The 12,898-nt window shown below is 56.1% G+C and overlaps 1 protein-coding gene and 1 long non-coding RNA gene across 2 annotated transcripts in view; one reads left to right on the top strand and one right to left on the bottom strand.

Annotated features, from left to right (window-relative positions):
* Window positions 1–4,073, top strand: part of LOC122392651 — a 43,561-nt gene extending 39,488 nt beyond the window's left edge. Inside the window, exons 8-9 of the mRNA XM_043387743.1 lie at window positions 2,422–2,612; window positions 3,191–4,073. Of these exons, the coding sequence (XP_043243678.1) occupies window positions 2,422–2,612; window positions 3,191–3,791 (792 nt within the window). The 3' untranslated portion in view covers window positions 3,792–4,073. The remainder of the gene's footprint in view (window positions 1–2,421; window positions 2,613–3,190) is intronic.
* Window positions 4,074–7,107: 3,034 nt separating this feature from the next.
* LOC122392647 lies at window positions 7,108–9,942 on the bottom strand. The gene is made up of 2 exons (XR_006258564.1): window positions 9,831–9,942; window positions 7,108–7,904 (listed from the first exon to the last, which is right to left on the bottom strand). It is a non-coding gene; the product is annotated as an uncharacterized LOC122392647 (long non-coding RNA).
* Window positions 9,943–12,898: the final 2,956 nt, after the last annotated feature.

The raw sequence follows: 12,898 nt of genomic DNA, 5'->3' as shown, positions 1-12,898 counted from the left end.
GTCTGTTCCGTCAGTCTGCTCTGTGCTCTGACAGTGTCTGTGTTCTGACAGTCTGCTCTGTGCTCTGACGGTGTCTGTTCCGTCAGTCTGCTCTGTGCTCTGATGGTGTCTGTTCCGTCAGTCTGCTCTGTGCTCTGACAGTCTGCTCTGTGCTCTGACGGTGTCTGTTCCGTCAGTCTGTTCTGTGCTCTGACGGTGTCTGCTCTGACAGTCTGCGCTGTGCTCTGACGGTGTGTCTTCCGTCAGTCTGCTCTGTGCTCTGACGGTGTCTGTTCCGTCAGTCTGCTCTGTGCTCTGACAGTGTCTGTGTTCTGACAGTCTGCTCTGTGCTCTGACGGTGTCTGTTTTGACAGTCTGCTCTGTGCTCTGACGGTGTGTGTTCCGTCAGTCTGCTCTGTGCTCTGACGGTGTCTGTTCCGTCAATCTGCTCTGTGTTCTGACAGTCTGCTCTGTGCTCTGACGGTGTCTGTTCCGTCAGTCTGCTCTGTGCTCTGACGGTGTCTGTTCTGACAGTCTGTTCTGTGTTCTGACAGTCTGCTCTGTGCTCTGACGGTGTCTGTTCCGTCAGTCTGCTCTGTGCTCTGACGGTGTGTGTTCCGTCAGTCTGCTCTGTGCTCTGACGGTGTGTGTTCCGTCAGTCTGCTCTGTGCTCTGACGGTGTGTGTTCCGTCGGTCTGCTCTGTGCTCTGACGGTGTCTGTGTTCTGACAGTCTGCTCTGTGCTCTGACGGTGTCTGTTCCGTCAGTCTGTTCTGTGTTCTGACGGTGTCTGTTCCGTCAGTCTGCTCTGTGCTCTGACGGCCCTGCTCTGTGCTCTGACGGTGTCTGTTCCGTCAGTCTGCTCTGTGCTCTGACGGTGTCTGTTCCGTCAGTCTGCTCTGTGCTCTGACGGTGTCTGTTCCGTCAGTCTGCTCTGTGCTCTGACGGTGTCTGTTCCGTCAGTCTGCTCTGTGCTCTGGCGGTGTCTGTGTTCCGTCAGTCTGCTCTGTGCTCTGACAGTGTCTGTTCCGTCAGTCTGCTCTGTGCTCTGACGGTGTGTGTTCCGTCAGTCTGCTCTGTGCTCTGACGGTGTGTGTTCCGTCAGTCTGCTCTGTGCTCTGACGGTGTGTGTTCCGTCGGTCTGCTCTGTGCTCTGACGGTGTCTGTGTTCTGACAGTCTGCTCTGTGCTCTGACGGTGTCTGTTCCGTCAGTCTGTTCTGTGTTCTGACGGTGTCTGTTCCGTCAGTCTGCTCTGTGCTCTGACGGCCCTGCTCTGTGCTCTGACGGTGTCTGTTCCGTCAGTCTGCTCTGTGCTCTGACGGTGTCTGTTCCGTCAGTCTGCTCTGTGCTCTGACGGTGTCTGTTCCGTCAGTCTGCTCTGTGCTCTGACGGTGTCTGTTCCGTCAGTCTGCTCTGTGCTCTGGCGGTGTCTGTTCCGTCAGTCTGCTCTGTGCTCTGACAGTCTGCTCTGTGTTCTGACGGTGTCTGTTCTGTGTTCTGACGGTGTCTGTTCCGTCAGTCTGCTCTGTGTTCTGACGGTGTCTGTTCCGTCAGTCTGCTCTGTGCTCTGACGGTGTCTGTTCCGTCAGTCTGCTCTGTGCTCTGACAGTCTGCTCTGTGTTCTGACGGTGTCTGTTCTGACAGTCTGTTCTGTGTTCTGACAGTCTGCTCTGTGCTCTGACGGTGTCTGTTCCGTCAGTCTGCTCTGTGCTCTGACGGTGTCTGTTTTGACAGTCTGCTCTGTGCTCTGACGGTGTGTGTTCCGTCAGTCTGCTCTGTGCTCTGACGGTGTCTGTTCTGACGGTCTGCTCTGTGCTCTGACGGTGTCTCTTCCGTCAGTCTGCTCTGTGCTCTGACGGTGTCTTTGTTCTGACAGTCTGCTCTGTGCTCTGACGGTGTCTCTTCCGTCAGTCTGCTCTGTGCTCTGACGGTGTCTGTGTTCCGTCAGTCTGCTCTGTGCTCTGACGGTGTCTGTTCCGTCAGTCTGCTCTGTGCTCTGACGGTGTCTGTGTTCTGATAGTCTGCTCTGTGCTCTGACGGTGTCTGTTCCGTCAGTCTGTTCTGTGCTCTGACGGTCCCTGCTCCGTCGGTCTGCTCTGTGCTCTGACGGTGTCTGCTCTGACGGTGTCTGCTCTGTGCTCTGACGGTGTCTGCTCTGTGCTCTGACGGTGTGTGTTCCGTCAGTCTGCTCTGTGCTCTGACGGTGTCTGCTCTGTGCTCTGACGGTGTCTGCTCTGACGGTGTCTGCTCTGTGCTCTGACGGTGTCTGTTCTGACGGTCTGCTCTATGTTCTGACGGTGTCTGTTCCGTGCTCTGACGGCCTCTGTTCCGTCAGTCTGCTCTGTGCTCTGACGGTGTCTGTTCCGTCAGTCTGTTCCGTGCTCTGACGGCCTCTGTTCCGTCAGTCTGCTCTGTGCTCTGACGGCCCTGCTCCGTCTCCAGCGGTACACCATCCGGTCGTCACTCTCGCAGCGCGTCGTCTCGTACACGGAGACGGCGCGCGCCTGCCGCCAGGTGTCCGGCCTGGTGGCCACACCCGCCCAAATGGACGCCGTGTTCGCGCCAAAACGGCGCCGGCGCATCGAGCGCGAAACGGGCGCCGAACTCACCTACGAGCAGCTGGGCGACCACTCGTGAGTGGCGGGCGGGGGGGGACCATGACTCGTGAGTGGCGGGGGCGGGGGACCATGACTCGTGAGTGGCGGGCGGGGGACCATGACTCGTGAGTGGCGGGGGAGGGGGGGGGGGGGCGGGGGCGGGGACCATGACTCGTGAGTGGCGGGGGGACCATGACTCGTGAGTGGCGGGGGGGGGGGGCGGGGACCATGACTCGTGAGTGGCGGGGGGCGAGGGTGAGTGGCGGGCGGGGACCACTGCCGGTCTCATTCGGCCGACTGAGCTCTCGCTGGTCTCAGTCATATTATCTCGTGCTATTGCATAGGTATCATGCTAGGATGCTTCACGCACGAAAGCTGTCAGGAAGCTGAAGCTAGTAACTAGGTATGTCCTTTCATTGTTCGGTCGCAAAAAAGTTAAAATTGCTAGTGCACTTATGTTTGTTGCTGGCACACATCCACGTTTGTTTTCGTTGTGAAATATGCATGCTTCTCGAACTTATCGCTAGAAGTGTCCCCTGTCGCTATCAGTGCCCCCCACCATCCGCCCGTCCCCTGTCGCTATCAGTGCCCCCCCCCCCCCCGTCCGCCGCCAGGTGGCTGATCAACATCTCCGGTGATGTGTCGGCGGCTCGGGCGGCCCACCAGCTGGTGCAGACGCTGCTGCAGGGTCAGCGGCTGCCCCGGCCGCGGCCCAGCAGTGCGCCGTCCTCGCCGGCCCGCGGCGAGTCGCCGGCGGGCGCGGCCAGCGCTCCGGCCAGCCCGCGGCCGCGGCGCCGCCAGCGGGCCGCCGCCGCGCGCAGGTCGGCGCCGGCTGAGGTGCTGGAGGTGGAGCTGCACTCGGGCTCCGAGGACGCCCGCTCGCCCGCCGAGGTGTCGGAGGTACCGCTCACCGTGACGTTGGAGTCGGACGACGAGCCGGGCTCGGAGCTCTCCGCACTGACGGCGGCCGGACGCTCCTGGGACCTGTCACTGCTCGACAGAGAGGATCGGGAACACGCGCAGAGCGCCGCGCGCACACCCAAACTGAGCAGAAAGCAGCGCAAGAAGCAGCGCGCCAGCCAGTGGAAGGGGACGGCCGGAGAGGCGCCCGCTGTGGGCGACCGAGCCGCCGCCGCCGGCGCCAAGACCCGGCGGAAAAGGAACAGGGACCGGCTGCGAGCGGGCGGCGGTGCTGGCGCCGGGCCGGGATGGTGAGCTGGCGCCGCGCTGAGTCGGTGAGCTGGCACCGGGCTGCGCCGGTGAGCGGCGGAGCTGGCGCCGCGCCAGGCCGGTGAGAGTCGCTCCCGGAGGCGGCACTGCAGCACGCGGTGAGTTGGCTGCGCGGCCCGCCTAGGGCCGGCCGGGGCTATCCTGCGCCACTGCCTGTGCCCAGGGACCGGTCGGGGTCTAGGTTGTTTGGAATCGCTCGTGAGTGTTGGTGAGCAAGTGGCGTGTTTTGTGCTGTTACGGTATATGGTATACATGATTTAAATCTTTTGCTGTTTGTTGATTTTCTCGCCTTGGGCTCTTTCAGCTTTCGGTTGCTTGCTATCGGTAGTTGTCAAAATTTTGTTCGAATGTTTGAATAGGCGGATTGACAGAGCCGGAGCCCACGTTAAGCAGATGGTCGCGCAGGCCCCAGCCCCTACCCGTCCGATTAGGCAATTCCGGGTAATGGGGAAAATTACAGGCCGTGGTTAAACGTGCTCAGCAAAGCTGGACGCGGTCCGCCCCACTCACGACTTCAACTGACCGCGGCTGCTCCCACCAACCACGGACCATCCCCGTCAGGAGTCCCAAATATCGAGCGCCGGAGCGGCTCGAACCCGGGCTTTCACTACCGGCAGTCCAGCGCTCTACCAACCGAGCTATCGGATAGACGTCAGTTAGCAGCCTACGGTGCTGTATCGCTTACAGGGAATTCAGCTCCCTTTGTGATGGATTTGTAACAGTAAATTTGTTCCAGCTGCTTGACCTAATGGGCTGGTCTCTCTCTCTCTCTCTCTCTCTCTCTCTCTCTCTCTCTCTCTCTCTCTCTCTCTCTCCTCTCTCTCTCTCTCTCTCTCTCTCTCTCTCTCTCTCTCTCTCTCTCTCTCTCTCTCTCTCTCCTCTCTCTCTCTCTCTCTCTCTCTCTCTCTCTCTCTCTCTCTCTCTCTCTCTCTCTCTCTCTCTCTCTCTCTCTCTCTCTCTCTCTCTCTCTCTCTCTCTCTCTCTCTCTCTCTCTCTCTCTCTCTCTCTCTCTCTCTCTCTCTCTCTCTCTCTCTCTCTCTCTCTCTCTCTCTCTCTCTCTCCTCTCCTCTCTCCTCTCTCTTCTCTCTCTCTCTCTCTTCTCTTCTCTCTCTCTCTCTCTCTCTCTCTCTCTCTCTCTCTCTTCTCCTTCTCTCTCTCTTCTCTCTCTCTCTCTCTCTCTCTCTCTCTCTCTATCTTCTCTCCTCTCTCTATCTCTCTCTCTATCTCTTCTCTCTCTCTCTCTCTCTCTCTCTCTCTCCTCTCTCTCTTCTCTCTCTCTCTCTCTCTCTCTCTCTCTTCTCTCTCTCTATCCTCTCTCTCTCTCTCTCTCTCTCTCGCTCGCTCTGTCCCATCCCTCCTCCTTCCTCCCTGTTTCTCAGCCTGAAAAAATACCTCAGCTAAATTACAGAAAGATGCTCTGGCTTCGGATAACTCAGGGAGCAGAAGGCGTATACACCTTTTTACCATCAAGTTAAAATAAAAGGACTTCAAATAAAATAAATAGGACTTCAAATGAAAGCAAGAGGACTTCAAATTAAAACACCAGGGCAACAAATCAAAGCGAGGGAATTTCATTTAAAAATATTAGGATTCAAATTAAAACCAAGGAATTCAAGTTAAACCCAAAAATGTCATAAGAAGTATATGCTTGATATTTTGGCGGGAATGCTCATTCGGTATTTTAATTATCGCTGAATCTTAATTCATTCTCCATTCATTTTCTTCTAAAGCGGAATACCCATAAAGGCTGGCCAGTGGCCATGATAATATTCGCGTGCGTACAATACGAGATGCAAAAAAACATGTACAATAAAATGCGCATTTTCACCTAGAACTTGACCTAGAGGTTCTTGTCTTCGTTTACAAGTTTTGTTCGCTATTTGAGTACAAAATGAGCTTAGATGTAAGTGAAGATGAATCCAATGTAGACTATTTTGATACCATGAACGAAAACCTATGGTGAGCCGCGACGACGTGGTGTAAAGCCAGGCTTCATGCGAGGAAAATATAAAAGAATGGGCAAGGAAAGGCATGATATTAAGAATGGCATGATATTCAGATAGCATGATGCCTCGATGGTCACGCTCGTGAGAGGGTTCTGCCCAATACCTACAGCTTGGAGGCTGAAAATGTGTATCTGGAGGAAAATGACATCAGAGTGGGAGATGCTTCTGCTTTGATAATTAGCAAACAAACCGATTCAAAATATCCACATTTAACTACATCAAAATCAGATTTAATTTGAATTCCTTCGATTTTTATTGAATTCTCCTTGTTTTAAAGTGAAGTCCTTGATTTGATTTGAAATCCTGTCGTTTATTTGAAATCCTTTTGTTATTTGAAAGTCCAATATTTCAAATTGAAATCCCGTCATTTTAATTTGAGGGTGAAAAGGTGTAGTTTCGTGCTGAGAGAGTTTGACGGGTATCGCAGACGGTGAGTTAGTGCCCCTAAGCTCTCGTGTCTGCCGTTCCGTATGTACAACCAAGATTACTTTATAATATGCACAATGGCAGATCCTCCTTGCGGGTCTGCCAGAGCAACTGGGGCCCGCAGGACGGAACGGTATAGGTTCATTACATACCTGACAACGAATGGAGCAGTGTGACGGAGCCGTATATCGGAGCAGGGTGACGGAGCCGTATATCGGAGCAGTGTGACGGAGCCTTATATCAGAGCAGTATATCGGAGCAGCGTGACGGAGCAGTGTGACGGAGCGTATATCGGAGCCTTATATCGGAGCAGTGTATCGGAGCAGTGTGACGGAACCTTATATCGGAGCAGTGTGACAGAGCAATATAGGAGCAGTGTGACGGAGCAGTGTGACGGAGCCGTATATCGGAGCAGTGTGACGGAGCAGTGCGACGGAGCAGTATATCGGAGCAGTGCGACGGAGCAGTATATCGGAGCGTATATCGGAGCAGTGTGACGGAGCCGTATATCGGAGCAGTGTATCGGAGCAGTGTGACGGAGCCGTATATCGGAGCAGTGTGACGGAGCCGTATATCGGAGCAGTGTGACGGAGGTATATCGGAGCAGTGTATCGGAGCAGTGTGACGGAGCAGTGTGACGGAGCCCTATATCGGAGCAGTATATCGGAGCCGTATATCGGAGCAGTATGACGGAGCCGTATATTGGAGCAGTGTGACGGAGCCGTATATCGGAGCAGTGTGCCGGAGCCGTATATCGGAGCAGTGTGACAGAGCAGTGTGACGGAGCCGTATATCGGGATGGTATGATGACGCGGTGCTCCTGGACCGTCCGTGGTAGCCCAACACGCAGCGTCGCTAGAGAGGTCATCGTCCAACAACTGATTTATTATCAACAAAACAAATGCCTTCATACTACATCCCTGCTATTACAGCTAGTACATAGCTAGTGATTGTACGCGTAGCCAGTACGAAATTCAGTTACACCTACGTCTGTTGTGTAAACCAAACACTACAGTACATATTAGCGCCCAAAGATGCACACAACCCATACATAGCGATAACAATCGCTCCTAATATCCTAAGGAGCATAACAACTTACTATAACATTGGCGTACGGTAACAACGCCGTGTCGCAGAGCCGGCCGCTGGCTGAGTCCGACCGTGTGAGCGGACGGCCGACCTGTCCGCTCAGAAGTCAGTCCTCGTCCGTCGGTCCGTCGGCCCGTCAGTCAGTCCCTCAGCGTCCGTCTGTCGGTCCGTCAGCGCCCGTCCGTCGGTCCGTCTGTCAGTCCCTCAGCGCCCGTCTGTCGGTCCGTCAGTCAGTCCCTCAGAGCCCGTCCCGCGGCCCGTCAGTCCAGTCCCTCAGCGCCCGTCCGTCGGTCCGTTTATGGTTCGTCGCACGCCGCGCAGCGCCCGTTTCTTGTATTGACAGTCGAACGCTGACTGCGAGGCGCGCACACCTGAGTTATTGGATCAACATTGAATGGACACTCTGTACGTTCGATACTCAGCAGTCGGTCTCTGCCGGATTCCATTTGTCGCTCGCAGTGAGTCCGGCTGTGGTGTGCCGCTGGGCCGGGGGGCCGCCAGCCGCAGCTCAGAGACCGGCAGAGCAGAGGCGGTCAGTCGCCGCGCCGCCGGGCGCCGCCTCACAGGGCCCTAGGACCTGCCGGGCACCGTGCGGGCTGCTGAGTCAAGGGCAGCTGCAGGTGCAGAACATCTGTCAACGAGGTGGATTGTTACTATTTTGTTGACCTCGAGGTTACCAGTGACTAGTGAGTCAGTGACGTCATAGGTCAGGTCAACGTCAACATTTAGGTAGGCTTGTTCTTAGGTAGTTCGGGCTCTAGCCGCTAAATAAGTCGCATAAAAATCATATATGGTCTACATTTTACACACTCACATGTATGATGAAGATACCCTGTGGGTACCTAGGTATCGACTATCGAGCATGTATCTATTAAAAGTATCTTTACTCGAAAGTATCGCTATCTCTCCCTGGTTTAACCCGCGAGTTGCTGGGGGGGGGGCGTTAAACGCCCCCACTTTTTTCGCCGGGCCATAGCATAAAAACGGCGCGCCGCAGGCGCGCCAAATTTTGGGTACCTGTAGGGAATTGATTGAAGTTTATTGTGACAAAGTTTAAAAAAATCGGTCGGAAAATTTTTGAGATATCGAGGTTTTAGTGACGTCATGATTTCTTAGTTTTCGACCAAAAACGGCATATGTTCAAAAAATCATATAAAATCACAGAATAGACATACAGACATGCCGTAAACGCCATTAGACTGCCAATACCATGATCAATCAAATGGCTATCTTCGATTATTGATTATCGTTCCGCATTTTCCATAATCTTGAACTGAATCTTGGCAATTTTTCGTGACTTCTTCACGACCATGATACATGCATTTCTTAAATTGAACTTTTTGAGCCAAACACGTACAGATATGATAAAATGAATGTCACCATCGTGTTCTACGCCCCAAATTACCTCTAAAACATGTGTCACAGGCTGCGAATATCAGTTTTGATTTTCGGGGATATGTGCCTACCCGGTTGACCTGACCTTGACCCTAACCTATGCTTGACTGACCCCTACATGGAGCTGACACTCTTGTAGGCCTTATATGATGGATTGTGCACCGTTTGGACAGAGTTTATGACGAAAGGCGCCCATTGCGAAGTCCTGAAGTCCATGCTACTGAAAGCCCGATTTCAGGTGTTTGACCTGACCTTGACCCGACCTGTGACCTCAAAATTCAACTTTGAAGTACTCATCTGAAGCGTCTCGTCGCGCTCTTTCGTTTGCCGCCTCGTGCGTTTCGCTGCGCCTATTGGTTCTCGAGTTATCGGCTGGGGGCGTTTAACGCCCCCCCCCCCCCCAGCAAACGGTGGGTGGCGAAATACCCCAGCAACTGCCGGGTTAAGAGCCACAGGCTTTTGAGGGTTTTAGCCGCCTGGCCGGCCCGCGAAACCGTGAAAACGGTATAGGCCGGCCAAGCGGCTAACCCTGAAAAGCCTGGGGCTCCCTAACCAGCTTTCAAGTAGCGATACTTTCAAGAGGGACAATATTTGGTATGTTTCAGGTCAAAGCTAGGTCAGGCTAGGTCACAAATTGTCACGAAAACTAAGGCTTGCTTAGGTCATGCGCCAATGTTTTGCTTCCATTATGTCCATAGAAATCGGCTCACCAAAGAGATAAGTGCTAGCTAAAAACTGTGCTTTAGGGACCCATGTGTTATGCATCAAAATCGACGGAATCGGCAGTTCAGCATGACGGTGGCACGATGTTGATTTCGATTTTTTGCCATTTTACTCTTGATTTTAGGTACTATTATTATAAGCCATTAGGCCATATATGGGTTAGGCATTCTTGTAATTCGGAAACCACTATAATGGTAATTGAGGTGACCGAATCGAGCTGAACCACATGCTTCTTGGACTTATAGTGCCCTGGCACTGGTGACCGCTCTGACCCGCACTGGTGGCCGCTCTGACCTGACACTGGTGACCCGCACTGGTGGCCGCCCTGACCCGCACTGGTGACCCGGGACTGGTGTGGGGAGTCGGGGTCGGGGACCGCTCTGACCTGACGCCGGTGCCGCGCCGCACGGCCTCCAGCGGGCTGGCGCGGCAGCGCGGGCTGAGCAGGTGGCAGCGCGCGCTGGGTGCTGCCCGCAGCCGCGCCTGCCGGCCGCGGCGCGCCGCGCGCTCCATGGGCGCCGGCAGCGGCGGCCGCCGGCCCGGCCTGGCCCTGCCAGACAGGCAATACACGGAGACGGTTAGAGTAGCGCACAGCGGCGGGAGCGCTGAAATTGGTGGCATTTTCCATGTGTTGAGCCCAGTCACTGTGCTCCGGCGCGCCTGCAGCTCACCCGAAGAGATGGTGAACGAGCCGCTCTTCGGCTGAGGCGGCCCAGCGCGGGCCGACGAACTCTGCCTCACAGATGAGTCGGAGCACACACCGGTCCGGGTCGGCAGTCAGCAGCAGCTGAAACACCACACAGAGCGACCGTCAGCGGCCGAAACACCACACAGAGCGGTCAGCGGCAGCACTGAAACACTGGACAGACACCGCGTTCAGCGGCTGAAACACCGGACAGACACCGCGGTCAGCGGCAGCACTGAAACACCGGACAGAGCGACCGTCAGCGGCAGCACTGAAACACCACACAGAGCGACCGTTAGCGGCCGAAACACCACACAGAGCGGTCAGCAGCACCACTGAAACACCACACAGAGCGACCGTCAGCGGCCCAAACACCACACAGAGCGACCGTCAGCGGCTGAAACACCACACAGAGCGACCGTCAGCGGCCGAAACACCACACAGAGCGGTCAGCGGCAGCACTGAAACACAAGACAGACACCGCGGTCAGCGGTAGCACTGACACACCAGACAGAGTGACCGTCAGCGGCTGAACCACCGGACAGACACCGGTCCGTCAGCGGCTGAAACAACGGACAAACACCGGTCCGTCAGCGGCCACCAGTAGCTGAAACAGCAGACACCAGGCACTGACTACTGCCTGACACTGACTCTGACTCCTGTTAGACACTGAAGTGACTCCTGTCTGACACTGTCTTCTATCTGACACTGACTCCTGTCTGACACTGACTCCTATGACACTGACTCCTGTCTGACACTGACTCCTGTGTGACAGTTGACACTGACTCCTGTCTGACACTGACTCCTGTGTGACACTAACAGCTGTGTGTGACACTGACACTAACTCCTGTCTGACACTGACACTGACTCCTGTCTGACACTGACTCCTGTCTGACAATGACTCCTGTCTGACAATGACTCTGTCTGACACTGACACTGACTCCTGTCTGACACTGACTCCTGTCTGACACTGACACTGACCCCTGTGTGACACTGACACTGACTCTGACTCCTGTCTGACACTAACTCCTGTCTGAAACTGACTCCTGTGTTACACTGACTCCTGTCTGATACTGACTCCTGTGTGGCACTGATTCCTGTGTGACACTGACACTGATTCATGTGTGACACTGACACTGACTCCTGTGTGACACTGACACTGACTCCTGTGTGACACTGACACTGACTCTGACTCCTGTCTGACACTAACTCCTGTCTGAAACTGACTCCTGTGTTACACTGACTCCTGTCTGATACTGACTCCTGTGTGGCACTGATTCCTGTGTGACACTGACACTGATTCATGTGTGACACTGACACTGACTCCTGTGTGACACTGACACTGACTCCTGTGTGACACTGACTCCTGTCTGACACTGACACTGACTCCTGTCTGACACTGACACTAACTCCTGTGTGACACTGACACTGACTTCTGTCTGACACTGACACTAACTCCTGTGTGACACTGACACTGACTCCTGTCTGACACTGACACTAACTCCTGTGTGACACTGACACTGATTCCTGTCTGACACTGACTCCTGTGTGACACTGACACTGACTCCTGTCTGACACTGACCTGTTCCAGTGTGTGCGGGCCGGTCCCGGCGGCGGCGTTGCGGCGCTGGCGGCCGCCCCGGCCCCGGCCCCGTCGCCTTCGGCGCCTGCTGTCGATGGCGCGCGCCACGTCCCGCAGGTTGACGGGCAGGTAGCCCAGGGTGCCGGCCGCCACCAGGCCCAGCATGGCCAGCGTGGCCGCGTACGAGTTGGGCTGCGGAACAGACGGCCCGCCGCCCGGTCAGACAGCGGAACAGACGGCCCGCCGCCCGGTCAGACGGCGGAACAGACGGCCCCGCCCGGTCAGACAGCGGAACAGACAGCGGAACAGACGGCCCGCCGCGGTCAGACAGCGGAACAGACGGCACGCCGCCCGGTCAGACAGCGGAACAGACGGCCCGGCCCGGTCAGACAGCGGAGCAGACGGCGGAACAGACGGCCCGGCCCGGTCAGACAGCGGAACAGATGGCGGAACAGACGGCCCGCCGCCCGGTCAGACAGCGGAACAGACGGCGGAACAGACGGCCCGCCGCCCGGTCAGACAGCGGAACAGATGGCGGAACAGACGGCCCGCCGCCCGGTCAGACAGCGGAACAGACGGCCCGCCGCCCGGTCAGACAGCGGAACAGACGGCGGAACAGACGGCCCGGCCCGGTCAGACGGCGGAACAGACGGCCCCGCCCGGTCAGACAGCGGAACAGACGGCCCGCCGCCCGGTCAGACAGCGGAACAGACGGCGGAACAGACGGCCCACCCCGGTCAGACAGCGGAACAGACGGCCCGGCCCGGTCAGACAGCGGAACAGACGGCGGAACAGACGGCCCGGCCCGGTCAGACAGCGGAACAGATGGCGGAACAGACGGCCCGCCGCCCGGTCAGACAGCGGAACAGACGGCGGAACAGACGGCCCGCCGCCCGGTCAGACGGCGGAACAGACGGCGGAACAGACGGCCCGGCCCGATCAGACAGCGGAACAGACGGCGGAACAGACGGCCCGCCCGGTCAGACGGCCACCCGGCACTGCAGGCCATGTGCGCAGTCACAAATGTCGAGCTGCCGTCGGTTTTCCGCACAAACCTGCAGTGATTTTGTTTTCTTTCATTCTTTTTTTCATATGTTGTCTCACTTGTCTTCACATTAACCCGTGACCCGTTGGGGGGGGGGGGGACTGGGGGCAAAGGGTCACACCCTGTGGTTTTTCGTAGATA

The sequence above is a fragment of the Amphibalanus amphitrite genome, unplaced genomic scaffold (genome assembly GCF_019059575.1).
Source record: "Amphibalanus amphitrite isolate SeventyFive unplaced genomic scaffold, NRLGWU_Aamphi_draft 000495F_arrow, whole genome shotgun sequence".
Lineage (NCBI taxonomy): Eukaryota > Metazoa > Arthropoda > Thecostraca > Balanomorpha > Balanidae > Amphibalanus > Amphibalanus amphitrite.
Note: the sequence above shows the minus strand (reverse complement) of the source record. Positions and strands in the feature narration are given on the sequence as shown.